Source organism: Trachurus japonicus, chromosome 23 (assembly GCF_045865225.1).
Source record: "Trachurus japonicus isolate A0001 chromosome 23, Traja_1.0".
NCBI classification, from domain to species: domain Eukaryota; kingdom Metazoa; phylum Chordata; class Actinopteri; order Carangiformes; family Carangidae; genus Trachurus; species Trachurus japonicus.
The window spans coordinates 12,242,747-12,270,653 of NC_140929.1; the positions used below are offsets into that span (position 1 = coordinate 12,242,747).

Genomic DNA, 27,907 nt, shown 5'->3' on the forward strand with positions numbered 1-27,907 from the left:
GCTCCAGAAACATCAACATGAAGAAGGAGATTTTAAACTGAAAGGAAAGCTGTCTGTGTGTTAGCTGCTTAATACTAAATTAACTTTTCACTCTTTTTTTAGTCCAGTGTAACGGTGCTCAATGTAAGAGCTACATATTGTTCCATAGATTCAAATAAAGACACACCTGCTCTCACACTGATCCGGCTGTGGTTACTGTGAAAACTCTACTTTGATCCATCAGTGTAATGTTGGTATATGTGCAGGTAACCTGGAGCAGGCCAATGAGGAGCTGAGGGCGATCGTGAAGAAGATCTGGAAGAGAACCAGCATGAAACTCTTGGATCAAGTAGTGCCCCCTGCTGGTGGTGTGTACCCTCTGCAACACAATATCATCGTCTCAATTAGTATCCAATAAAAGAGGGAAATAGTTTCAATACTCACGCTGTGTTACCACCACTTCAATTATATATATTTTTTTTATCTCTTGCAGATGATGAAGTAACAGTTGGGAAGTTCTATGCTACCTTCCTCATCCAGGAATATTTCCGCAAGTTTAAGAAGAGGAAAGAACAAGGGCTGGTGGCCAAGGTGCCCCCCAAAACTGCTCTCTCTCTGCAGGTACACACACACACACACACAGGAGTTTTGTTGCCTCTTCCTCATACAAGCATACATATTAGGACATTGAGAAGACAGCTGTTGAGTTTTCAAATTGTGACTGCTCGCGCAAAATTAAAGAAATGTGTGTGGGGGGAATGGAGCATTATGTGGGAGGACTCTTGTTATGAACTATAGAAAGAAAGAATAAATATTTTGTGTATATTCAGATGCAGTTTCTTGGGCTTTGACCGAAAAATAAACATGTTATTCTGTGATAAGTGCAACACTTTGTGGTGTTTGGTCTGTGCGTAGGCGGGCCTGCGGACGTTGCATGATATTGGTCCAGAGATTCGGAGGGCCATCTCTGGAGACCTGACCGTGGAGGAGGAGCTGGATAAAGGCCTGAAAGAGCCCGTGTCGGCTGCATCCGAGGACGATATCTTCAGGGTAAAGGTCGGATACACACACCCTCACTCACTCTCCAGAGAGAGAGAGAGAGAAAGAGAGAGAGATGATCAGCATCCAGCTTGAAGCTGTATTACTGCTCCATGCACATACACATACATGCCTGCATGTGCTCACAGGATCAAAAAAGACATTGAAAAAAAAAGCCTCATTTTCCACTACTTGCTATAACTTGGCATCCAATCACTGCAGATTTTGGAATTGGTCATCAAAGGTGTGAAAGAATAGAAAATGATTTTATGAAACAAATTAAACAACAAAGCAACAAAAAATGAGCACTGGAACCATACAACACACTCACACACACAGATTCTTCTACTCCTGTGCAGCGAGGGTGAGTCAAGCAAGTTACCAGCTTTCCATTTCCACTATCATTGCTACATTCATATGCTCTGCTTTGTTTGCTGCAGTATTTTGTCACAATTGCAGATAATATGCTAAAGTAACTGTCTGAGCAACAATAACTAAGTGAATATGGATTAAAATGAAATAATGTCTCTTCTACCTAGATAATATTAAGTAATATTTAGATTTTAGATCAAGGTCTGAAGGATTTTATCTCCTGAAAATACATTTCTGATATTTGTTGGGATGCATTGCAAATAATACCTCTCCTTAGTTTGTGACGTCAGGTTTTTGCTTTGCATTTTCATCATGGCTGCTGACTGCTGCGAGCAGTGAATGTGGTGATGGTGGCTGAGTTTGTAAATGTAGTAAGATATCAAGCATTAATATCATATCATTTTTTCTTCTCACTTTTCTGTCTCCACCTTCTCTTTTGCCCTCTCTCCTCTCGTCGCCACAGCGTACGGGCGGGTTATTCGGCAACCATGTCAACTACTACAACCAGAGTGATGGTCGTGGAACCTTCCCGCAGTCCTTCACTACCCAGCGTCCCTTGCATATCAGCCAGAAGGGTTCACCCTGCGAAGGCGAGAGCCCGTCCCACGAGAAGCTCATGGACTCGACCACATTCACCCCCTCCTCTTACTCCTCATCAGGCTCCAACGCCAACATCAACAATGCCAACAACACCGGCATGGCCGGGGTGGCAACCCAGGGCATCAGCCGATTCCCAAGCCCGTCTATAAGCACTGTGGACGGGCACACAGGACAGCCGCTCACCCCCATCCTGCTGCCAAAATCTGCATGGTGCTTTCCACCAAAGAGGTGAGTGCAGACCAGACAGTGGGTTTCATCTTCACCTTAAGGGCTTGAATGTGATTTTCTCTTCTGAGTCTTTTATTCCTGTTCTTCCTTCTTCTTGAATTGAGACAGGAATTATTTATAGTTCTGTCTCACTTCCTGAGCATCATTACAGATATTTAGCCAGCTTACTTAAGAAAAAAAAAATCACATTTCAGTATGGACATAATTGGTTCTTCTATGTCCTTCACTTTCTTTTTCCCTCCCTCTCTCTTTCCCTGTCTTTTGTTTCTGGTGGCGAGCAGGACGTGTTTTTATGACAACCTCATGCGGTATGTTGCCAGGGGACGGAGAGAAAGTGTGTGTGTGTATGTGTGAGTGTGCGTGCTTGTGAGTGTATGGAGAGATGGGTGTGTGTGTGTGTGTGTGTGTGTGTGCTTGCTTTGTTAGTCCCCTCAGTGAGTGTCAAAAGGTTTTCATAATGCTGTACAAAAGTGCATAGCTGTCACGATGCCGTTGTGACACTTGTTGCTATGCACACAATGCTTCAGTTGCTATAGCAGAAGCCAGGCTACATGCTGCTATTATAAACTCTGCTGCCATAGATGGACTGTTTGGTGCAACTTAGCCAAACCTTTCCTATCGAGGGCTTGATTGTATTTCAAGGCAGGTCTGGGTTAGACACAACTTCCCTTCTTTATCCATCATATCTGTCAAACATCTGAAAGCTCATACTTATCTTCTATTCAAGTAGAATAGCTCACTACATTTGCACCAGAATTGGTAAAAATGTAATTTAAACTCTCAGTTTATGGCTACAGAAGCACTTCTACCTTGACATTAGCATCTAAGTTTTGCCTTTAATATTAAGAATTTTAGGCTTGGTCCATACTTTTATCTATGATTTCAAAATCCTAATGGCAGCTCACTACCCTTACGTCTTTACAATTGACACTTTTAGTCGTAGTACTGACAAACCTATAAGATAATAAAAACCATTAGCATATTCATTTATTCATTCTATTTTATTTTTATATGAGGAGTTTAATAAACCCTCTAGCTTCAATAGCTTGCTCACAGATGTTAAACCTTAGTGCATTTACAATGTATGTAGGGTTGGGGCATGCACACACTTGGAGCCTTGGTAAATAACTGCTTTGGAACAATTAATGAGAGCAGAGGGCTTAAGATTCATGTTTCCTTGTTTAGATAGTAAGACTTAGATTTAGGTCCTGCATTACAGACAAAGCAAAGTATAAGCTTTCCGATGCTTTACCGCTTTGGATTTAGTCCATTTAACGGCGGACTAACCTCCACCCAGCTGCCAAGTGGAGTGATCTTCAACAAAATCATCCAGAACAGTTTTAGTTCTGTTTTAATCTAATGCTACTCTAACCCAGAGTTTGCTGTGGAGCCCTCAAAAAAAAGAAGCTGTGGATTAAAGGGACATCTTGACATTCAGAAATTTGATTCTATTTTTCTTCACCTGGCTCTTATTAGGAGATGTTTATGTGCTGGTGACGGAAAGCAAATAAATAACAAATAGTTGTGTTTGTAAGTTTTCCTCATTAAAAATAATGAGTGCCGCTTACTGCAAGCTAAGCAGTTTGTTATGACTCTTAATCTGAAACACAGCTGTCAACAGATGGTTTGAGGAAGCAGACATGTTGAAGCTTTTAGTAAAAACAGGCCGGTGAAGAAGAAAAGCGTTAAATTCAAATGTCAGAATGTCTCCTTCATGCTTAAGTCTGGAGTATGAAATAGATGTGGACAGAGAGAGTGACTGACATCTTTGCAATACAAAGAGAATACAACTTAATACAGAGTTTAGAATTGGATAGATGGAACAAGTACTGGGACAGAGATATACTTTCTTTAGTTTTCTGCAAACAGGATGTAATTTCACCATATCAGTCTCGCATCCACTGTGACGAGACGAGTAGAAAACAAAGACAGCATCTGATTCCTGGACTTCATTGGCCCTTGTTTTTTTAAATGATGACAACAGCAAAATAAGTAACTTTATAATTTCCCAGCAGGTCTACATTAAAATACTGCCCTTTAAGTATTAGCATCATCTTGATCATCCTCGTGATCTTTGTTTTTGAAAGATGTCTGCAGCTCAGTCATGCTATCAGATTGTCATATTCCAGGTGTTGCCTCTGATGCTTTTTACCATTTTGCTTTAACAATATAGCTGTGATTCCCACCAGCTTCACCTCCTTCTTCTCCTCTAGCCTTTTCCTCTCCTCTTTCATCCTCTTCTCTCCCCCTACTACATGCAGTATTTAAGCCTCAGTCGGCTTCTCAGTCTCTCCTCATATGCTCCTCTCTGAGGTTTTCACTAATCATCTGCTTCCCTTTTTTCCTGTTGGTTTGTGTTTACATCCGTCCTCGTATTTGTCTACCTGTTATTCCATCTGTGTCCCGTGTTTATGTTCATTTTGTTTGTTTGTTTGCTGTTCTCGGTTGTGTGGTCGCTTGTTTGCAGCTCGGACTCAAGTGACAGCCGTCTGCCAATCATACGAAGAGGGGAGGGGTCCACAGAGGAGACGTACGATGAGAGCTACGCCGACGACAGAGAGTACCACGAGGACGACCACTCGCTCTCCTCTGACATGTACTGCACCAGACAATTTAGTTTTTATCACCCATATATTCAAATGTATACATTTCTATCATTAACCCCCCTTTGTGAATGTGTGTGTTCACATCAGGCTAGTGTATACAGATGAAACATGTAAGCAGCTGACTCCCATGGAGGAAGGAGAGGAGGTAGAGGACAGGAGAGGAGGAGGGTGGCAGTCTCCCAGGAGCGTCTTCCTCTGCCCCACTTCTCTGGGTAAGTAGACACACATACACAGACATATATATGTATGCATGTAAAGAATTGTGCAAAAAGCAATGCAAACACAACCTATAATTTCCACATTTTCTCCTGCTGTGTATTTGCACATGTGTGGTGTGGGTGTCAGAGCGGAGATCGTCCTTCCATCTGGACTGTCTCCGGAGACAGTCAAGGCCAGACGTCTCCCAGAAGACGGCTGTGCCCTTACACCTTGTACACCATCAGGTAGAATATAATAAAGTCAGAAACAATTAGCCGCACATAAACAGGTTGTAAATATGTGAAATTGAACTTCAATTCTCCCTCCCTGCTCTTGTCTGACTCTCTCTTCCCCCCTCCCCTTCCTTCTCCTCCCCCTCCACCTCCCCCTCCTCCTCCTCCTCCTCCTCCTCCTCCTCCTCCTCCTCCTCCTCCAGGCGCTGGCAGTGGCAGGGTTGAGTCCTCTGCTAAGAAGGAGTCACTCACCCACCCTCTTCAGCCGGCTGTGCTCAACGCCTCCAGCCAGTCCCACAGGTACACTGCAACCTGTGCACACATCAAAAGCCAAAAAAGCTTGTTTGTCAAGTGCTGGCAAAAATATTGCATTACATTTCCCCAGCAAAAGACATCCAGACATTAATGTAATGGATAAAAAAACCCAGTTTTTTTTAATCAAGAATAGTGAATTTTGGAGTGCATGCTTCATTCACTGTCATGTTGCAGGTTTTGTAATGGTACTTACTGAGATAAGGTGGTCTCCTAAATGATGTTTTCTTATCTTTGTGTATATTTTCCAGCTCATGGCAGTGATGCCTCCTACCAGCGAGTGCCCTCTCTGAGGCTAGAGGGCTCCAACTCCCATGAAAAGCTCAATACCAGTCTGCCCTCTGTCAACTGTGGGCCCTGGTAAGACAAACTGGGAACATGGACAAGTACCCGGTTGTTGCTAGATGGCGTACATGAGCTGCAGGAAGTGACATCCTAGAACACATGCAATCTTTACTTATCTGTGCCTAAACCCAACCAATGGCTTCACTTACTTTTTGCTTTTTCCCCCTATTTTACACCTGTACATGTCAGTTTTACTAAACTTAACCAGTCGGGAGTTCTCGACGAGTTTTGGTAAAATCCTACGTCACTTCCTGCAGCTCATGTACGCCATCTAGCCACAACCAAAGTACCCAGTATGAATGGTATTACAGGCACTGTGTTCTTTTTAATAAACCCATGTGTTGCCCATAGGTACAGCGACAGTAATGGGAACAGCCGGGGGCCGAGTCCGAGTCCGACCCCCAGCGTGTCGGTGTCCAATCAAAGAGCACCACGGCCGGTGTCGCTCACAGTGCCCTCGCTACTGGGGAAAGACTCCAGTTCGCTGTGTCACGGCAGCGCAGGCAGTCTGGTGGAGGCGGTGAGTATGAGTGTGTGTGTGTGTGCAGGATGGAGGACATTATATTCTTAACAATATACCACCACCTCTTAACATTTTCATCTGCTACATTAACCTTTTTCTCTTTCGCTCCAACGCTCTCTCTCATGTGCCACTCCTCCACTTCCCACTCCTCGTTTTCCCATCTCCCTCTCCAGGTGCTAATATCAGAGGGTTTGGGTCATTTCGCTCAGGACCCATCATTCATCGAGGCAACCAAAGCCGAGTTAGCTGACGCCTGCGACATGACCATCGAGGAGATGGAGCACGCCGCCAACAACATCCTCAACGGCAACACCACCACCACCACCACAAACGCCACGTCCAGCACCTCCTCCACCTCCCAGCACAGCCCCAACGGCAACCTCCTCCCCTTCCACACAGCAGCAGCAGCAGCAGCAGCAGCAGCAACGCACAGGGACCGAGTGGTCGGCCTGAGTCCCAGCGAGGGCGGAGGAGAGGCCGGAGGAGGAGGAGGAGGAGGAGGAGGAGGAGGAGGAGGAGGAAGCAGAGGCTCCATTCACGGGCCGTCCTCTGTGGAGGAGCGGCAGGAGCTGCTAGCGGGGGGCAGAGGACCAGAGGAGGAGGAGGAGGAGGCGGGGGAGAGGGAGAGAGAGGAGGGGCACCACAGAGGCTCGGTCGTGATTGGAGGAGCGCGGCAGAGGAACAGCGGGCTGTTGGAGGACGAGGATATGGAGTGTGTGACGAGTTTGTAGGAGTCGGTTCGACGGGTTTGATTGGCCGACTGGCCCCTCTGACATCATCAGAGACTGACCCTTGTCGGTGCTGGGTAACAGCGCCGCGGCTGGCTCTGTCTGTCCCCGCCCCCCCAACCAACACACACACAGACACACACACAAACACACACACATATACACACACTGTCTGCCTCTCTGCCAGACGTGACCGCTCTGGACAATGGCGGCCAGTGACGCAATCTTAAACACCTGGTTACAACTTTGTTGGTTTAAAAGAGTTTGTACGTGCGTGAATGTTTGTAGTACAGTGTATCACACTATACTCTATACTATCTGAGTGTGAGTGTGTGAGAGTGTGTGAGTGTGTGTGTGTGTGTGTGTTTGGTCTATGATTTTCTCTATTTGTACGTATACGTGGGTGCGTGTGTTCTCCACACGTGTCTGAGTGTGTCTCTAAAGTGCCTCACAGTTTTATCATGTCCTCAAAGTGTGAAGAGCAGAAAGGTAGAGACAAGCAAAAATGGGATGAAGGAAATTACTGATGAAGGAAAGGAAGAAAGGAACCAACAGAGGCAGGAAGTCCTTTTATAGACTTCCTGCAGTTGACATAGTGTGTTTATTGTTTTCATTTCCTATGCCTACTTTGGTGTTGTGTTATTGTTGTTTGTCTGGCCGCCATGAAGCCAGGTAGGGGACAGCAGACCAGCTTGTGGGGGGGGTCAGTTAAGGATTAAAATCTGACCGCACCCCACTTGAGGTCAAAGGTCAACTCCTCCTTCTTGGTTCACTGATGATGAAGCGCTGTATTGAGTAAAACGGGGGGCGAGGAAAACCCTGTTTGAAATCTCATTTCTCCTCCTCTTCCAAAGCTAAGGAACCTTGGAGCACAGCCCTGCCAGCCTGGGGGTGGGCTTAAGGTGACGCACCACCCCCAGCCAAGGGGGGGAAGGATTTGAGGAATGGACCAACAGCCACTACAGGGCTGCTCTAGGGGGCCACGGGCAGAGAGAGACACTCTCTGGCCAACAGGAAGCCAGCCAGCTCTTTTTATTTTTCAACTGGTCAATTATCGAGAGACAAACTCGCCTCGTATGTCACCTAGACCTGGCTTTGCCTCCTACACCGCTTTTCCTTGTTTGGCCACGCCCACTTCCTGCCCCAAACAGGAAATGGGAGGAGCATTTGGTGGCTAAGCAGAGACAGCGAGCCCCCTTTTTCTGCCTCATACCTCGTCGTTCCTCGGTCCTCCCTCTCTCCTTCCTCCCTTCCTCTTTGGTTGTTCAACCATCCCTCTCTCCGTCCATCGCTGGGTTTTTGCTTTTTCAGCCCTTGGGAAGGCGTGTGTGTGTGTTGAACAGGGCAACAGAGACGGCAGGGTGGAGGAGAGAACGGGAGTGACCGATTGATAAGAAAACAGACTCGGGACGTTGATCCGCACAAGGATCTGTCCGTCAATCAACCTCACTTCCTTCTCCGAGACCCTCCTCTTCCTCTCAGCGTGGAATCCTATTGGATTTGCTGCCACACACTTTCTCTACAGACCACACCCACTATGTATTTAACAGTTCAATATTGTGCAAAACTGGCTAGCCATGACTATTTTGTTTTATATTCATGATGTTATTGGTTTAATTTATCCTTGATTTGTTTGCACAATCGGGGTGCTGGTCTTATAAATGTATTTTTTGCTCGGTTTACTTTAGGAGAATTTTAAGAGGTTTTAAGTATCGAAGCAGGGCGTAGAGTTTGCGTGCAAGTGTATAACTATATTTGTGTGTGTGGGTGTGTGTCTGCAATTTAGTACAGGATGGTTTGTGCGTGTGTGTGTGTATGTGTGTGAACGAGTGTATGAGATAGCGTGTGTATCTAAAAGGGGGGGTCTTTCTCTCTATCAGTATGCACCTTTTACAGATTGTATCTATTTATTTATTTATTTTTCCCAGAAGAGAAAAAAATGTGTGAGGGACATGCGTTTGTATGTGTGTGTGTGTGTGTGTGTGTGTGTGTGAGGATATGCATTTGTGTGTGTCTTTGAATGTGTGTGTGTGTGTGTGCGCCTGTGCGTGACTGGTTACTTATGTATTCTAAAAAGCTGATTTTAAGCCTAGACAGTAAATTAAGGTAGCATTACAAGTATGATGTGTGTGTGTGTGTGCGCATGTGGGGGTGTTTGTATGCGTGTGTGTGTGTGAGAGAGAGAAAGAGAGTGAGAGAGAGAGCGAGAGAGTGATAATGGGCCTCCTTAACACAGGGTTACCATGGACAGGCATGCTTCCAAAGCTTTGTGATTTCTTTAGCACGGTTTTTACTTTTTAGCCAAGCTGCAGAGCCACGAGTCGCTCCGTCTTTGAAAAAAACTGTCCTTTTCCATCCGTCTGTTCAGTGATAGTGAACCTCAAGGTCTCCAGCGACATCAGAGTGACAGTTAGGTTTACAGCGATGATGGAGTTTTTGGCACTGCAGCTTGGCCAGGAGGTAACTAGCCTTTTGGCAATTTGCTGCTTTTTACTTCATCATGGATGGTTGCTCTGAATGGTAGAAGCACCAAATTCGTACTGCCACAGTGACGCCTCGTGAATGAACTGGGGTGGGATTGGGGGGTGGGGGTGATGACGCCCTGATAGCTCAGCTGTAACACACCGTAATCACATAATTTCATCATTTAATCGTAGTAAAAACTCCAAATGAATTATTAGGGCTGGTGTACAGATGCTGCAAGACTTCTAAATCACATCTCTGTATCTGAGGTGTGGCCATATCACAAAACATTTTGTCTTATAAGCATTGTTAGAGATAAAGTCATTTTCTGTCTGTAATGTGATTTACTGGTAAAACTCCATACTGGAAAATTATAATACAAACAGGAGATTCACTGATAATTAATAAGATTTTTTCTTGTTTTCTTTTTTTTTTTTGGTTAATGTGATTAATTAGAGGATATAAATCAGAAAACTGTCAGAGGGAAGTTGTGTCATGGGAGATCTCCTGGTGTATTTTTTCATTGTTTCAGTTTTTCCTAATTCATTCTAGGTAGCATGTTGACATCTTCTAATTGACTTCTCTCAACTACAGTTTTGTCCCTTGATTATAGTTTGGGTTCATTTGGGATAAGGTATGGCTACTGTATGCCATAGCCAAGTCTGGTACTCAGGCCTCAGTACATTACACAAGTTACAGGTCTCACTTTGCTATTGTATTCTCTCCAAAAACAAAGAAAACATCATACTCACATCATTGTTACCAGATGTTACATTTATTCTTATAATGCCAGTTACTTTGTAATATTGAAACCAATCAATTAAACACAAAATATTATATGAGAAATTGTACTAGCCACTTAAAACTGAAAAAAAAAATGTTATTGCTATTGTCACCACCACAATCTTGATGCAAAGTCAAGATGAGCACTGAAAGTCTCTATGTTACCAGACCAATGTTCGCATGCAGTTATAGCAAAGTTGATCTGGTTAGAACATCAGAAAAATAAGAAAGTAAATTAAATGGAGCTTCTAAAACTTAAGAATTGTTGCCACATAAAAGAAATTCAGTGAACTGTCTCCACCCAGAACTATCACATGACAACTATCTTAGTTTTCAGTTTTAATTTATGGTGAAGGTCTCACTGCTGAGCTCTCATTCGTTCATGTTAATCAGAGCAGGTTTGTGGCAGGGAAGGGTATGCATGAACACACTGCCATACACTGCATCCTGTGCCAGTAACAGACTTCTGACATTATTATGCAAATTAAATGTGAATGTTGAATGTGTTTTTAGTGGCAGTGCTGTTGTTGTTTTGTGGTTATGATCATACTGCAAACCCTGAAGAAGTCTGTGTTGTCAAAGGAGTACCCTCCCTGACATTTAGTCTGTTGCTGTTGATGTTTTGTTTCCTACCCAGGATCTTTTGGCCTCACCATGTTTTCCTTCCTTTCTTCCTTTCACTTAAATTTAACTCATCAAAGTAGGCGCCTTTGATTTCCTTCCATAAGCTAACCGGCTACATCAGATCGCTCATGAGCAGATTTTAATCTAAAGTTTGTACATGATATAGTCAAGGATGTTCATGTATGTGCAAGGCAGAGTCTATTCTTCAGTGTTTTACCCTTAACAATTTGCACAATCTCAGTTTCTGCTTTGGATCAGCCCAGGTTAGGTTTAGGTAACCCTGAATTTAAAAGAAAACAGGGATTCCTTTATGTTATTTTTTACTGAATTACTTGATAAACCTGAAGACTCCTAGGTCTAAGCCCTCACTGATAACTTTAACTTGCAGGCACCTGAACTGTAAAGCAGTGGTTGTTGTATCCAAGCTGCGACTGTGGTGCATCTGCTTCCTAACGGCCATTTTATCATCAAGTGCAGACCTAGCTACATAACGAATGGCCATCGTTACCTTAATTAATCAAGGAATTATATCATGGGAAAGTTTCTACAAGGTTGCATAACAGATCTCCTTTTTTCTTATCTTAAGATGAATTATCAGTAATTACTAAAGGGTTCACCATGTTCAATATCAAATAAATATGAATAACGCGTAGGCCTACATGAGCTCAGAAATTACTCAGCTCTAGTCCTTTAGTTTAATGCTCCCAATAATTGTCACTTTATATTTTCAACTCATGTAACACAGAGTAACCCTGCATATCAGAAGTGCCAGCTGTTTGTGTTTGGAGGCTCTTCGGTTTCAAATGCTGAGGAGAGAGATTCAGAGGCCTGTGGTGCCCCCGTGTGGAGTGGAGCAACATTGCAGTTTTCTTTTCTTTAGTTCTGTATAGGTTAGCATGAACTATGAGGTGTTGTGTTGCAGTATAACAGTATGAGTGGGTGTACTCCTACATCCCACAAGATATGCAAAAACAATGCAATAACTATGACTGTATACAAGGTTCCCGGAGTAAATATACTTGTGAAAGTACAAAAACAAAACAAAACAAAAAAAATCAATATCATGAAGATGTATTATTTTCTGTTTGCTACATTTTTAAGTAAACTCAGTGGTTTCCATTGCCAGAGAAACCTGACATACTTGAAATCAGGTGCATTGCAGTGCGGTATAGTAAAGATGTAAAGAACTATTTATCTTCCTCCTGTGAGGGTGTCAGATCTGCATCTGCGGTCAGAAGTGTGTATTGAGACAGTGACCTGAGATCAGGGCTTTTGCTCGTGGTTTAACATCCAAACAATGGAGATGTAGGGTGAAAAACAGATTAGATTCAACAGCAAAAGTGATCAACTTCTCCTCCCTGACTCGATACCTTTTGGCTGTATCCCTTTCTCTTGTTTTTTTCTAGTTACAGTGTTTAAATGGATTGAGCTCCGTGGCTGTACCATCACTATTGCATGAGGTTCACATGTTGACATTTGAACGTTCCAGGTTTTGAAGTTGTTTTTGCTTTAATCAGGTTAAGTATCATATCACATTACGACAGAGTAGCTATTTCTATTTAGTGTACATACAGTGTATTAAAGTCGGTATTTCTTCTCTAAATTAACATTTGACAGTGGACAGCAGCAGAGGGGTACTTGGGAGGTGATTTCGCATATCTTGTGTCTTATGGACACTTAGTTTACTTTCTGATTCTTAATCCGCAGAGGGACAGAGCTCATGTTTATGTGATTTTTGAAACATGAGAGAAATGTCAAACTACAGTATTTTTACTCCACGGTTTAGACAGGTGTCGCTGATTCTTTGTGTATGCGTTGCCATTGTCTCTTGTCGCACTTTGTCTCCAGCTTCTACCCTTTCGTCTGCTGACATGTGGAAACAGAACAGTGGGAATTATTTGTATGAAATGGACCAAATTGCCCATAAATAGCAGAGTATATTGATACATTCTGATGGAAAAACAAATCTAAAGGCAGGAACTACACATAGTATACACACATTATTCCTTATTCGATGTATTCAGGCATCAAGTGATAAAAAGTCATGAAAATAGATACTGACAGGTTAAAGTAAACTGTGTCCCAATTCCATACTACATGCTTAGTGTGTTCACATAAAAAAGTCACTGCATAAAGTAAACTCAACATGGTAAAAACTGAACTTAGGACAGCTGCAGAAAATATTAGTTTTAAAAACATTTAGTTTTGAAACTGCATAAAAACAAAAAGAGGAATGGCAGTACTTAAGGCAGCAGAAGCCAGGTTATCTTGAGTCAAGCTTTAAATATTCTGGATACTTTAATTCACACATACTCATTCATAGATTTAATTTTCGCTTTCGGTCTTATATAAAATAATCCTATTGATATCTTCGACACAAGAGGTCCTCCATGTACACCTCATGGTAAACTGACCAACTGTGTAATAATGTGTCTGGCCTCTTGACACTAGTAACAGATAAATATGCTGATTACTGCAGAAATACATAGGATAGAGATTGGTATTTAGTAAAACTGTATGTAATATGGACTTGGAACACAGTATTTGAACTAATAAGTATGAAAAGTACACATACCATGAGTAAGGTCTACTGTATGTGTGTGTGTGTCCCCGTAATCTCTGTCTCACTGTAGATGGTTTGTAGCCAGGCTGATTATCAAGCTGATAAGGTCTGGTTGGCTAGAAGAACCACACCCCTCTGCCTCAAAAGGCTGCAGATCAATTTCCAATCATTTTCTCCAGCAACAGAAGCGATAAGAGTACAGGTTCAGTTTGTGGTTGACGGATGACAATCTTGTTAGCGGTTGATGACAATGGGAAGCCGTGGGTGTTTGGACTGAGTAAGAGTGTCGCATGGAGACGATTTTATCTATGACTAGAAAATTGTATCTCATCATGTTTGGATTTCAGGGTGGTCAAAGGTCTGACATGGTGAATCATATATTCAAGTAGTGTTTTAAATGTGCATGGGTTTCTCTCTATAAGGGTATAAAGTATTGGTCCTATGTGAATGATAATATCTTTTGTCTCACCACTAGCCAATGATTGTATATTTTTATATACCATATATAGGAAGATATATACAAATATATAATATTTAATCACCAGAATGTTATAGAGTAAGAGAAAGGGAATGTAATTAGTGACATATTGATTTTGAAAATCTATAGGAGACCCAATGACTGAAGGTCAGGATGATGTCCAGTTGTTGAATTTGAAGCAGCAGAGAGATCCACAATTGAAAAGTTCACTCACAGTGTTTTGTTTTGTTTAATGTTTATGTGGAACAGGCTGAAAGATGTAACCTACCAGCAACCTGTCAGTGCAGGTCAGAGTCTGGACGTTTTCCTACTGTAGCACAGAGAGACCTGTCTCTGTTGAACTAGTCCTACATCAGCGAATCACACACACACACACACACACATATATATATATATATAAATATATATATAGATACACTGTACACTTCTTCAGATAATTTATTTAAGCTCTTACAGACATCTAACCAAAAATTCAACCTGTCAAGGACTAGATCTCTCTCTTTCTCTCTCTCTCTGTCTCTTTCTTCTCTCTCTTCTCTCTCGCTCTTTCTCTCTCTCTATGCTTTGAGCCATGAAAACCATGTAGCGTCCTTTTTTTCTATTTTCTTCCAAGAACAGATTTGGAGGAAATGTAACTCCACCTGTAAAGAGAAATTCATTCATCTGCATCGGGTGCAGAGCAGGAAGTAAAACAAAGTAGCCAACTATTATTTGATGTCGTCTTGACAGTGAGAAAATCCCAAAAAAGAGTCTGACCCTTTTTGATTTTCTTTTGACAAGCTGCTATATGACAGTGAATAATTGAGCTGCTCAGTATAAACAAGACATTAAATAGAAGAGTATTATAAAGTGTTAGAGTTGTGTGTTTAACCTAAGCTATACACAGATTATGTGTAATTTATCCATTTCAGAGGTTGTGAGGCTGGAGAATAGAGTCGTTATTTTCTCTGTCTTGGTCGCTCAGATCTCCATTGTCGCAACAGATGTAAGTTATATTTTCTTGTAAACTGAAATGTTCATTGATCATTGTTTGATCCTGACAAAAATATTTTAAGAGGACTATTTTGAATATAGATTTATTTTTCTTTTATTCTAGGTAAAAAGAACGCAGCATAACCTGTTGTTGTAGGACTCTAATTAATCGAATTAGATGGAATGAAAACATAAATTCCCTTTGCAGGAGAAAGTGGAGCGCATCACCTCCATGTTTTCCCATTGTACAGATGTTATTTTGATGTGGTACGCTGATGAAAGCTTTGGAAATTTGAACAGAAAGTCAAAGAGGGAGTATATTATTAATCACAAGTTTATATTTCAACTATCTTCTATTTCAGATATTATATTTAGGGAAAAAAAGTATATCTAAATTATAAGATATGAAATGATAGTTTGGACCCAGATTGTGCAGAGGATGAAAAGAACTCCTGTTCTTTTAGCTCAGATCAGGTTTGGAGGTGCCATCATACTGTTTTAACTCCACACATGTTGGCATTTTCAGTATTTGAAACCCAAAGGACAAACATTTCATTGGTTTTTCACCATCAGCTGGATGTTTCCACTAGAAGTCGTTACCGATAAGTTTCCTTTGAGTGTAGATTAGTAGAGTGTAATGCAAAAGCAGGGTTTCAAAAGAGTAACAGAATACAGTTGTGCATTGTATTCAATAAAACAGCCTTTTTTTGGAGCTTAATGGGTCAATTATGATCATGAAACCAAACATCAGATTGTTTTTTGGGGCTCAAAAATTCTTCTTGACTTTAATACACGTTAAGATTTTTGAGGAAAACACTTAAAACCACAGTCAGTATTTGGAAAAAACAAACTCATCCAATCCTTTTTGCATAATGCACTGTACTAGCTCGTAGTAACACTCCGATGACTTGAATTCTTGTCTTATAGCATGACAGTCCTCATAGACGCATGTGAAGTCTTCACCCAGGGAAGTTTGATTTGTTGGAGGGGTTGTTGGTGGTGAGGAGGAAAATGATTAAGATGATTTATTCCCTCTTTTCCCAGGGTTGGTGAGCCCCTGGTGAACAAAGCAGGTAGATGAGATTTGCTTGCCCAATAGATTTAGACATAGCTTGATATGACTCACCCATTGTGTAGCAGCAACTGCAGCAGCACCCCTATGTGAACTTAGATAGTATTATAAAGGCCTTGAAAGCCTTGTATTTCACTCAGTCCTTCTCTTGTCGTCTTTTACGCTCTTATATGAAGTCTAAATCATTATGGAGGTCCCAGTTTGCACATAGGAGAATACCACGGAGGGTGCTGCACCCACAGCCTGATGATTAGATTTGGGTTTTCTGTACCAGCTCCAGTTTCAATCAGTGACTTTTCTTCAGGATCTGACCTCAGCTAACAGCTCCAGGGGCGTGGCAGCAGCTTTACGATGCAGACCTTCTCATCCTCTAGTCGAACTATGAATGTCTCGGTCTCCCCGCGTCTGCTCCTCCTCTCTAATTTCACAGAAAAGACCTATTTTACATCGCGCCTTGAATGATAATTATCTCAACAGTGTCATCCCTTGAATGTAGGACACAGTATTTGGAAGTTTTAGAATCAGGCAACTGGCTTTTCCCTTTGTTTTTTTTTATTTCCTAGCAGCTTTTAACGGAAGAAAATCGTAGTGTTTGACTATCACAGACATGACAGATCTGGATTTAACTCCTTGCTGACACACTGGATCTTCATAAACCCTGACTTTAGGTGGAGAAGTCCACATTAGAGCACAAAGAGTCGATCACAAACAGATCTCTCACGCCTGTGTGGCCAAATGCAGCTTTAATGAACGCGACAGTGTCATGTACATCATCAGTGTTTTCTTCCATGGCTTAAATGCATCATGAAGTGACACTCTTTATCCAGACTTTTTTCTTTTTCTTTTGCCAGCCTGATAATTCAATGGCAGGGGATCCACAGCTCCATATACAGCAACGAAGGCTCTTCTGTTCTTTATTTAAATACCAGGGCTGTGTGTCGGCTCGTTTCTCCACCGGTCAGTAGTGTCTTACGATCTCGTTCGTAGTCTTACGTTCACTACTCATGCAAAGTGTTTAAGGGCCTTTGATGGGATTGAGCTGTTTGTTTGTGTTTGTTTGTTTTTCCTGTCGGAGAGAAGTCTGTTATTAATCCTCGAGTTTAATTTCTGAAAGAGAGGTGTTCACACAGAGACCAATTTGTGGTAATATTAGTAGTGGCGCTACTGTTAAATGTAGTATTTAATAACAGCACTATTTATGGTTAAAAAAAAAAAAGAACTAGAGTGTGTTATTGTGCTTGCGGTAGCTTTGGAGGCAGGTGGCCATTTTGTAACTGAGTTCTTTAACATAAGCCACTGCCCCTCAACTCTGTGAGGGATTTCATTGGTTCTGAGGTTGCTAAGTGACACTGGCCCAACATCATTTGGTATCCTCGGTTACCATTTGTCTCCTTAGTGAAGACTGCATGGTCTCACAGTTGACACACCCGTATCTTCTTTCTTCTTCTTCTTCTTCTGCTTCTCTTTCTTTTTTCTAAAGGAGAGTTCTTGATTTTTTTTGTTTTTTTTTTTTGTTTTTTTGTTTTTTTGGTTCATTTCATTTTAGATTTTAGAAAGAAAGAATACAAATGAAATAAATCTGAATATTAATTCAATCACTTTTTCTACTCCTATTTTCAATAAAAAGTGAAAAGAAAAACCAAACAAAAAGTTGATTTGTAAATAAGTAATGTACAGTTTGTATCTGTAACTTGTCAGTCTGTCATTGGTGACAGAGTCTGTCTTGCTTATAACGCACGCTACCAGTAAATAAAAAAGGAAAAAGTATATTTAGACTGTATGGTCCCTTGAAAGCAAGTTTTAAATTAATATCTGATGTATATTCCTGTAACATTGCATTTTTATCTGAGGAATGATGTTATTAAAAAATTGCAAATAAATTGCATTTCCTACAGCTCTGTTTTTCACTTCCATTTCACATTTGCATGCAATGCCAGCTCTGATATTAAGTCACTAAAACCTGATGGCAGATGTTCAGAAAAATATTCAGATGTAGCAGTTTTGACTGGTGTTTTCACAGCTACTGAATGTAACACACTTACACACAAAGGGACACACACATATGCATGCATCAATGTACAAGGCTGTCTATCTTATACAAATTATTGTTATAGCCAGTTTTTAGGCGCGGCGTAGTAGGGTGTAGTTGGGTCTGATAAGAGTAAACCTGATATCAACATCTGATTCATTCTTATTTCATATTTACATAGGACTAATCTCAGGTTTTAGTCTAGTTTCATGCTTCCCATTGAGATGTGAAATTTTCTCAAGATTTGTCCATCCTTTCATTTACTTCATGTTGTAATCAAAGATGTTGATGTTGATTAAGAGTTAGCAGTGGTTTGAATGCAAGACAAAGTCTCCCAGCGTTTGTTGTGAGTCAACCCTTGAAATCTACAGGTGAGTGGAGGTTTTCTTCGCTCCAGCCTGATTTCTGGACCCCCACACATAAAGTTTAAGTGTAAACAGATTTTCTAAAGAGAGAATGTGAATTGAATGTTCCCACAGGAGTTGTCTTGTTAGACAATGGCGTACAGTGAAGAAATCAAAGCAAATATCCAGAGTTTCAGATTCTTTACTTTTGACAGTTTTTTCTCGAAACATGACAAAAAACACAACTTTGACTTCGACTTTGTCATAAGAGCAATGAAATGCCATCCACCATCACTGCAAATTGTAAATTTAACATTAAATTTACAAATACTTTAACATTACATTTCAGTACAGGTTTTCAAAAAAGGTGAAAAAAATAAGTTAATATTATGTGTCAGGTTTATGAGTTGCCAAATGTCTTTTCAGATTCCCCTGCTGAGAGAATTCCTTGTCACAGTTTGGACATTTAAACGGTTTCACCCCGTTGTGGCTGAGCGTGTGTCTCTTCAGACAGTTGAGCGTGAGGAATCGCTTTGGGCACTCCGAGCACAGGTACGGACGCTCGCCCGTGTGAGAGCGCGTGTGCACGTTGAGGTGGCTCTTGCAGGAGAAACCCTTCCCGCAGTGGGTGCAGGTGTACGGCAACTCGCCCGTGTGCGAGCGGTTGTGCAGCAGCAGCTCCCCCGACGACAAGAACGACTTACCGCACGTGGTGCAGAGGTAATTCTTCTCCCCTTTGTGCATCTGTACGTGTCTCGTCAGGCCCGCTTTGCTGAAGCTCTTCCCGCAGATGGTGCACAGGTTGGAGGGGCCTTGGTGCAGCCGCTCGTGTTTCTGGAGCGAGTACTTGCACAGGAATCCTTTGTTGCACTGGCTGCACGGGAATATTCGTCCCCTCTTGTGGAGTCTCTGATGCTGGTAAAACCCTGATGGGCTGGTGAATCCCTTATCACATAATCTGCAGTGGTATCGGAAACTGTGGAGCTTTGCGTGCGTCTTCAGTTGATTCGGATGTTCAAAAACCTTGTCACATGTCGGACATTTAGTCTCTTCCTCTGTGAAGTTTTTATTTACCGCCCGTGTGCTCAGAAACCTCTTGTCTTCTCCCGTTCGCTCTTTCCGTCTTCGACATTTCTTGTTTTCCACATTGTCTTTCTTCTGCTTTCTCTCCTGCTTCTTTTCAACGCTCTCTTTTTGTTTATCTTTCTTCTTCTCTGCATTGAGCTCTTTACTTTTCAGCTGAGTCTTTGCTCTGGGTCTTTTCACACACACCTTCTGAATGGGAGCTGATTTCTGGTGCTCCCTCTGGATGTGCTCTTGGACTTTCCTCTTTTGCCGGTGAGCAAACGAACACTGAGGGCAGATGAATAAACGCGACAGAGGAGCTGGGAACAACAGGAAACACAGCACATTAGTATGAAAACATAAACAGCCTTCAGGTCTTCTCTGGTATATTGCTGTCACTGCTTTTGTCATCACCTGTTTCCTTTTTTGCCAACCACTCGTCCGCAGTGACGTCTGAGCTTTGACCGTCTGAGTCCACTCCTTCTACATACTTCAACGCCGGCAGCTCTTGCTCATTGTCATAAACATCATCCTCCTCACTGTAGGCCTCGGTGAACTTCCCTACTGTAATCTGAGGGGGCAGGGCCAACATGGACAGAAGGATGTCTTCCTCACTGCTCGATGGAGCTGTGGAGTAAGGGATTCAACATTTTTCACGTTAGAGTCAGTTATTCAAAAAAAAAAAAGTTACTGTGTGATGATGAGAGTGATGAAAGTGATGAAAACTGCTCCTTTTGTTCTTTGCTGAGAATCCTCTGTTCTGTTCTGGAAAAGGTCGTCTTAGTTAAGACTCACCAGTGCTGAGAGTGCCCAGTTGTCTGTGATGAAGCAGCAGCGTCGTCATGGCGATGGGTTCAGACAGATGCTGTCCAAATTCCTCTGACACAGATGTTGTGTCAGTGAGCGACGCTGCTATCTGAGACACAGAGGAGACACACAAAGACTCATGCATAAATGAAGCACAAAAAGTAGAGAATTAAATAACAAGTGACCAATAAGTGAACAACTTGTGACTTCACTGGATTTTTTAGAAATAAAAATGTATTGGTGTTTTCATATTATATAATTATGTGCATGTAGCAGTCTATAGTTTTTGTGTTAATCTTTAAAAACAAAATGATGATGATAATAATAATAATTATGATTACCTTTTACGTGTACGAAAAGAAATAAAGAAATCAAATCAGTATTTAGAGAGTACCTGTTGCAGGTCTGGTGTGGGCAGCAGCTGCTCCAGCCTGGACAGGAGCTCAGACACCAGCTGCTCCAGTTTTTGGTCATAAGCAGAGCCGTAGTTTGCAGGAAAAACCTCCTAGAGAGTGTTAGATTATCATTGTTGTAAATGGCTGGTGACTGAAAAATACTTTATTCATGAAATTCCAGAGGTAGACTCACTTTGAAGAAGCTCTCTTTTTCAAAAGGAACATTCAAAAGGCTCTGAACCAGGTTGGCAAAGTTGGTGTATGATGTCTTCAGGATATCACTGCTGGCCTGTCAAGATGTGACATCAACAACAATGAAGCTGGAAACATTTCAAGCACTTTGAATCTTTTTAAATTTGTCCCCTGAATTTTATGTCAGGTTTGTATTCATTGAAGGTTAGTTGAAGGTTAGAAGGTAGAAGGTCAGTTACTACAGTAAAAGTCTAGCATTTGATTTATAAATGTGTGTTGCCCATGTTTTGCTCTGGATTTGTTTTAAAAAAAACTCACCATCTGGTCAGCGGAGCTCACTTCAATACTACAGGTATGGATTCTATCGAGGTGGCTCTGGATGGCCTGCAAGTTGGCGACGCCATCATCGCGACACAGCTCCAGAACCAGCTGCAGATGGGCAAAGGCAGGAGACACAGGTAACTCAAAAGAGCATGACACACCAGGGAAAAGACTTAGACAAATAGTTATGATTAAATGGTACAGAAAAGAAAGTGTTTTTGTTAGTTTTCATTGGTGAGGTCTCTAATCTAATCAGTACTTTATATAACCAGACAGGGAAACCTAAGAGCCTACATGCAGCCTATATAGCTTGTATTAACATACACATGTAAACACACATTCACAGTGATCCCTCACCCTAGCTCTCAGGCCCACGACGAGCTGGACTCTGTGAAGTGGACTCAGGAGCTCTGGGACGATCTCTGTCACCAAACTGATGAAGTCCACCAGCTTATCATACTGCATCACATTGTGCTGCTGTATTGTTTGCCATATGAAGGCAGACATGAGCCTGACTGGAGGAACCAGGAGGTGTAAGGAGCTCAGGGGAAGAGGGACACCTGCGAACAGCAATGGAAACATTAGTGTTCTGCAATGAAAGGACTGAAATGGATTGTTTTGTTCTTCTACAGAGGCTAAAACACACATTTACATACGAGTTGTCCACAACTGTTGTTACCAAGGCAGCGGTTAGCTAGCTTATCCTTATCTGCTGTTCTAATAACTCTGTTATACGCTGAAATTATTAAATAATGATAGTAGCAACCAGAGGGATAGTTGAAAAGACAAACCGTTGCTTTTCCACGCCATTTCTGTGGTTTAAAACCGCCGAAACAAGACTATATACACCACTTTCGCACTCATCGTACAGAAGTGGACAACACACTTTGAACTTCCGGGTAAACCGGATGTTATGGAAACGACCGTGCGTGTGGTGTGCGCTCTCCTTCAAAATAAAATTCAAAATATTGGTCTTAAAAAGATAAACATGGCGATGTGATGGACATACGAGGGAAAAAACAATATGAACAGGACTTGATAAGAGTAGCTAATTATTCGTGTGTATAATACGCTCATAACTCTATACAAAGTATGAACATAGCACTTTCTGCCAGCAGATGGCGCACAGTCTCTAACCCATCACATCTGAAGAACCCTCCCAGGTTTCCTGTTAACCCATATTCATCATTTGTCAACAGGTGTGAATGAGCAGGGAAATATAGCATATGAATCATCTGGACAGTAGACACCACATGCAATAGACTAATAATTAGTCAGACAGTGTTACATTAGACACTAAATTTCCCCTGAAATACAAAATACAAAATACACACCTTATAAAATTAGGTAGCCCATCTGGAGGACCAGGCTACATGAACATTTGATTTATGAAATGTGTTTTTTTTGTTCATATGTGAAAATGACTGGAGTAAGAAAAAGCGTGCTATTATTCACGTCTTGAAACTAAAAGAAACATGACCTATTGTTTGTTATATTGTGCTTAAAAAAATAATCTAGCCTTTATATAGGCCTATATTTATATATAAATTATTTGTCATAGGCTATTCATATAGGCTATTCATATAGGCTATTCATATAGCCTATCGTAAATCTCAGCTAAAGGTTGATAATGAAAAACTTAACGTTTTTAATTTCACGTGCTTTGTAATATAATTAATATTGATAATAGGCTACTGATTAACATGTAGCCTATGCATTTAGAGATTAAAACAGACACTTTTAATAAAATCCATCATGTTGAGGTGAAGTTTCACTTTCAGAATGACGGCTAAACTGAAACTGTGCTTTACTTGAAACTTAATGAATGACAAAAACGATTATATAGAAAACACATGCAGGTCTTCTGCATGGTTGTATGATATGATCACAAAGCCAACACACCCAGTTCCTACACGCCCAGTCAGTCAGTCAGTCAGCAGCAGCAGCAGCAGCAGCAGACAGCGCTGGCGGCAGATTGTAACCACTAAGCAGTCACTGCGGGGCTGTGCGTATCGGCTCAGGGGGAAACTACAGGAACCTCCGCAGCTCCTCGTCGTCACTATGCTGGAGAGTCTTTGCTCTAACCCTCCGGAACACCTGTTTTCTTACAGATAACTCATTTTATCCGCAAACTTTGGCTTTAGACGCCTGGATACCTGTCGCCATGGGAGGGAGACGCAGGGGAACACCTGGGTCTGATGAGGACTACTCCTTTGTCAGCCCAGTTGTGAAATATCTACTCTTCATTTTTAATTTTCTGTTCTGGGTGAGTGTTGTTATGCTATTTAAATGATCAGTATTAAAGATCAAAGGACAGAAACATTTCTATATTTAGTTATAAGCTCTTAGCACTTATTAGCACTAAATAGTATTGTAATAAATAATAACTGAGTTTAAGGGCATGGATGTGACATGATGTGTTTGCTACTTCTGTTTAGTCTGAAAGTGTCATATCTGTGAGGTTTTGTTTGCTGGGAGTTGGAGAACAGGGCTGCTTTGTTTGAGTTGGAGTTGTTTTTTAACTTTGGTGAAAGGTGGACACACACACACACACACACACACACACAGACCAGGTGTTTGCTGCTCTGTCATTGGACAGTGACCGAGTGTTATTTCTTCTTTGCAAATCAGGAATGTATCAGATTATCGTCCCCCGCTCAGCTCAGAACTTGTTTTGCTCAAACACATTATCATCTCCATATGAATAAAACACACACACACACACACACACACACACACACACACACACACACACACACAATCAACAAAACTGCTGTGGTTTGTTATAGTACAGTACTATACCACATCTGACAGTTGCCATGAAACACAAACCTTTCATTGATAAACACTGATTGTGCCTTGAAGATCTGTGTTTGAAGTTTGTTGACTGGAGGAAACATGATCTCTGTCATGGCACATGAGTTAATTTTCCATTTCACAGCCACAGCAGGTGAGGATTGTTAATAATTGCACAAAGTTAGACGTTAAAAGTGAAAAATTGAGTGTGAATGAACAGCAGAGCTCAGCAGTGGCCTGTAAACAAAGCAAAGTTCATATCAGTGGGTTTCAGTGTCAGGTGCTTAGCGACTGTAACACAAGGAGATTTCTTAGCAGCATTTTTAGAGCTGATTTGCTGTTGCAGCTTAAACCTGCAGAGTGTTTGGAGAAAGAAGAAGTAGACAAATCAAATCAAAGGAATTTGAGCTTTTCTTGACTCTCTTTCTATGTTTAACATGTCTCAACTGTGTTCAAGCCATGAATCTGACTTGTGGCCATGTACAAAGCATAAGGCTGTGTAAAAACTTGAAGCTCTTCAACGTGGAATGTGCTGCTGTCGTTTCTGTTGCCTCTGGCTACAATAAGCTCCATACAGGACAAACCAGAATACTGCAAGTTTGTGCAGTTGTCTTGTCTGCAATCGTAGGAAACCTCCTTGGAAAGTCCAGTTTCATTTCATAACATATGCTACGAGGATGCTTAAGAAAATCTTAGCATATCAGTTAAATCACCAAAGTAACATGTGAATTCATTAGTTTTTTTCCACCAAAAAAAGCCACCTGCTTGCTTCAGGTGTCATGTCTAGTTAACTCGCTGTGAAACTAAACCTCAGGCAACGAGAGGCTGCAGTGTCTGTGGTAACTGGATATGGTTTATTCATGGTGGGAAGAGTATTTCTAAGGGCTCCCTATTATTCTATTGAGCCTGGGAGCACTGAGTGAAAGGGTCTTTATTTTTTTAGGGAAGGGTACAGATTCCTGCAAGGCCAAGTCTGCAAGAACTGTCTCGTCTATGACTCAATTCCTGTACATCACTCCTGGTATAGTGATTAATTTTTCTGTCGAACGGTGCCACTCCTTTGACAAGTACAAACATAGAGATTAGATGTTTCTTCCCCCGTTCTGTGCCTCAGGCTTATAATGCCCTAAATGTAAAGAAATAGTCAATTTAATTATGTGTTATCTTCTCCTCAGATCATTGCCTTAGTGTTGGTGTCTATCGGCGTGTATGCCCGCATGATGAAACACGCAGGTAAATAATCATCCTGTGGGAAAACACTCTCTAAATCTGTGTTGTTTGACATCTCATAAATCAAATGTTTCATGTTTGCTTGAAAAACAAACTTCTATAAATGTCCCTATGCTTCTGTCTGAAAGGTTTTTTTTCTTTGTTAGCTAATGAAAAGACTCACTGTGTTCACATCCATGTTCAAACTTTGTGTTTGTTTTTTTTTACATCAGAGGCAGCTCTGGCCTGTCTGTCAGTGGACCCCGCTGTGATGCTGATGGTGGTGGGGGTCCTCATGTTCTTCCTCACCTTCTGTGGCTGCGTGGGCTCCCTGAGGGAAAACATCTGCCTCCTGCAGACAGTAAGTCAGGAGGAGCATGTCAATCAACAGACGTTAATACACTGTTTGTTTTATTTGTTTTATTTATTTAATTTTTTATTTTACTTTTATTTATTTATCGTGGGGGGAGGGGAGGGGGGCTGAAGCATGAAACAGTGCAGAAAGACATGTTGTGTAACATACAATGGGGGTCATGGGTTAGATTTGAACACACAAAGTCAACATGAGTCAAAACAGAGCTATGAATACATTGTTTACTGAGTTGTAAAGGATTTTTACTCAGTACAAGTTACAAACTGTCAGATCAGTATTTAATTACCAGTTGTTTACATGGAGTCACTGGATATGATTTGAATCAGTTTCTAAAGAGTGAATGCAAAACAGATCAGTGTTGTAACCGTCTCTCTCTCTCTCAGTTCTGTATCTCCCTGACTGTGATCTTCATGCTCCAGCTTGTTGCTGGTATCCTGGGCTTTGTCTTCTCTGATACGGTACAGAAACAATATTTAAGTATTTTCTCTGGCACATTTTTTTTTAAATGCGAGAAGGAGTTCAAGGAATTTCTCAGATGTCTAATGTATTAAAAAGCTTGAAAAGAATAAAGATAGATGCAGCTTCACTAGAAATGGTCAAATATAAATAACCAACCAAATAATTCTGATATAATTGTTGTTTGCGTGTTTTGTTTTTTTCATCTTATTTGTTTGTTATTGATTTTTCTTTTTAGAATAACAAAAGGATGCCCCCTGCTGTGTTGTGCCTGTAATAGCTAGATGTGATTTTACCTTTTGAAATTTTGTTTGAGGCAGGAAACCATTAAGAAGTTGGATATAACTAACTAGTATGAACATGGTAATAGGCTTTTGTCAGACTGTTGAGAACTAAATATTTCTTTATCATTGTTTCCACATGTAGTTTGTTTTTGTTTTTTTTAATTTTTCTCAACTTTTTTTCCCCATACTCTTCCAAGGCTCGGGGTAAAGTGACTGAGGTGATCAATAAGGCCATCATCCACTACAGAGATGACATTGATCTGCAAAACCTTATTGATTTTGGTCAGATGGAGGTAAGGACTAAGTCCAGAGACAGACTTGATGCCACATAGATCATCATCGTTCATCTCTCAGAGTAGTTGTGGCCTTTTTTGTAGCCGTACACACGGGAAGCTGAAACATCTTCTTGTCTTCTCCATCTTAAATGTGTGTGTCTCCTCAGTTTGGCTGCTGTGGTGGTGTGGCGTACAACGACTGGACCAACAACATGTACTTCAACTGCAACGCCAGTAACCCCAGCAGAGAGCGCTGCTCTGTCCCCTTCTCCTGCTGTATCATAGCCAAAGACAAGGTCATTTCTGCACTGACTCTGCTTGTAATCTTTTGTGTGTTTTAAAATGTTTTTAATGTGTTTTTTTATCTGTGATTTTCTATCTATACGTGCAGGTTGTTATCAACACCATGTGTGGCCAGGACATGCAGGATTTAGACTACGTAGTCGCTGGGAAACACATCCACACCAACGGCTGCATAGATAAATTAGTCAACTGGATTCATAGCAACATGTTCCTGCTTGGCGGTATTGCACTGGGACTGGCCATACCACAGGTACACACACATTATCAGCACACAGGCCTGGGAGAGAAGAGGGTAACAGTCGTAGCCAGCCACTGAACTCTACGTGTGTGTGTGTGTCTTCCTCCCTTACAGCTGGTTGGGATCCTCCTCTCTCAGATCCTGATCAACCAGATCAAAGACCAGATCGAGCTCCAGAACTACAACCAGAAACACCGCTCTGACCCGTGGAGCTGACCCCGACCAGACCACATCCTGATGACCAACACTGTGATACAAGCAGCCGAGGGGAAGATGAGCGGAACCGTCCATGCATCCTGGTGCTCAAGTCTAGTTCGGCTCCTCTTGGGATGAGAAAGGAACCAGACGGAGAGAGAGAGAGGACTCTGTCGCCCTCCACTGGACAGAGGCTGCACTTACATTTACCAAACCTTTTACAGTAGAGTAGCTGTTCCCAAGCAGGGGCTGATGGGAAATTATACTGACCCTTACTGAGGAACTTCAGTCAGTATAACCTACAAAAATGCATTTAAAAAAAAATAATTTGTCTGTTTTTTATTGTTATTTGGGATGTAAACCTGGAGAGGGAGCTGTCCTGAAGAAAAAAGGGAAATGATGAACCAACATTTCAGAGTGTCGCCTCCGTGCTGCTGCTCATTCTTACAAACCTGTGAGATGATTCGACACTTTCTGGAAAATATATCACATTATTTTTATTCATGTT

The 27,907-nt window shown here is 41.6% G+C and overlaps 3 protein-coding genes across 34 annotated transcripts in view; 2 read left to right on the plus strand and 1 right to left on the minus strand.

Annotated features, from left to right (window-relative positions):
- cacna1c (calcium channel, voltage-dependent, L type, alpha 1C subunit) overlaps positions 1–10,670 on the plus strand; it is a 188,444-nt gene extending 177,774 nt beyond the window's left edge. For 20 of the 31 annotated variants that reach the window (XM_085769171.1, XM_085769185.1, XM_085769187.1 and 17 more), the window contains 12 exons: positions 246–347; positions 473–600; positions 895–1,035; positions 1,853–2,217; positions 2,499–2,525; positions 4,685–4,813; positions 4,911–5,035; positions 5,169–5,266; positions 5,458–5,554; positions 5,818–5,926; positions 6,263–6,431; positions 6,608–10,670. In XM_085769171.1, coding sequence (XP_085625297.1) covers positions 246–347; positions 473–600; positions 895–1,035; positions 1,853–2,217; positions 2,499–2,525; positions 4,685–4,813; positions 4,911–5,035; positions 5,169–5,266; positions 5,458–5,554; positions 5,818–5,926; positions 6,263–6,431; positions 6,608–7,165 — 2,048 coding nt within the window. In that variant the 3' untranslated portion in view covers positions 7,166–10,670. The remainder of the gene's footprint in view (positions 1–245; positions 348–472; positions 601–894; positions 1,036–1,852; positions 2,218–2,498; positions 2,526–4,684; positions 4,814–4,910; positions 5,036–5,168; positions 5,267–5,457; positions 5,555–5,817; positions 5,927–6,262; positions 6,432–6,607) is intronic. The other 11 variants (XM_085769177.1, XM_085769195.1, XM_085769196.1 and 8 more) reach the window with 4 other exon arrangements.
- Positions 10,671–18,674: 8,004 nt separating this feature from the next.
- LOC146962614 (uncharacterized) lies at positions 18,675–22,180 on the minus strand. 2 transcript variants are annotated; one of them, XM_085769474.1, is made up of 9 exons: positions 22,062–22,178; positions 21,628–21,830; positions 21,268–21,378; positions 20,951–21,046; positions 20,757–20,867; positions 20,351–20,471; positions 19,970–20,182; positions 18,843–19,875; positions 18,675–18,784 (listed from the first exon to the last, which is right to left on the minus strand). In XM_085769474.1, exons 1-8 carry the CDS (start codon positions 22,078–22,080, stop codon positions 18,878–18,880), a joined length of 1,872 nt encoding a protein of 623 aa, XP_085625600.1. In that variant the 5' UTR covers positions 22,081–22,178; the 3' UTR covers positions 18,675–18,784; positions 18,843–18,877. The 2 variants fall into 2 exon arrangements, with proteins under 2 accessions (XP_085625600.1, XP_085625599.1); XM_085769473.1 differs by having other exon boundaries at positions 18,675–19,875; positions 22,062–22,180.
- Positions 22,181–23,200: 1,020 nt separating this feature from the next.
- Positions 23,201–27,899, plus strand: tspan33a (tetraspanin 33a). The gene is made up of 8 exons (XM_085769313.1): positions 23,201–23,536; positions 25,242–25,299; positions 25,509–25,636; positions 26,032–26,106; positions 26,586–26,681; positions 26,831–26,959; positions 27,055–27,216; positions 27,319–27,899. Exons 1-8 carry the CDS (start codon positions 23,435–23,437, stop codon positions 27,418–27,420), a joined length of 852 nt encoding a protein of 283 aa, XP_085625439.1. The 5' UTR covers positions 23,201–23,434; the 3' UTR covers positions 27,421–27,899.
- Positions 27,900–27,907: the final 8 nt, after the last annotated feature.

Coding starts and splice junctions, on each gene's coding strand:
- LOC146962614 (XM_085769473.1), bottom strand. Junction 20,183..20,350: donor ACTGGGCACTCTCAGCACTG/GTGAGTCTTAAC, acceptor CTTACTCCACAG/CTCCATCGAGCAGTGAGGAA. Junction 19,876..19,969: donor GTTGGCAAAAAAGGAAACAG/GTGATGACAAAA, acceptor TGTTGTTCCCAG/CTCCTCTGTCGCGTTTATTC.
- tspan33a (XM_085769313.1), top strand. CDS start 23,435: ATGGGAGGGAGACGCAGGGGAACACCTGGGTCTGATGAGGACTACTCC. Junction 25,637..26,031: donor ACATCTGCCTCCTGCAGACA/GTAAGTCAGGAG, acceptor TCTCTCTCTCAG/TTCTGTATCTCCCTGACTGT. Junction 26,107..26,585: donor GCTTTGTCTTCTCTGATACG/GTACAGAAACAA, acceptor TACTCTTCCAAG/GCTCGGGGTAAAGTGACTGA.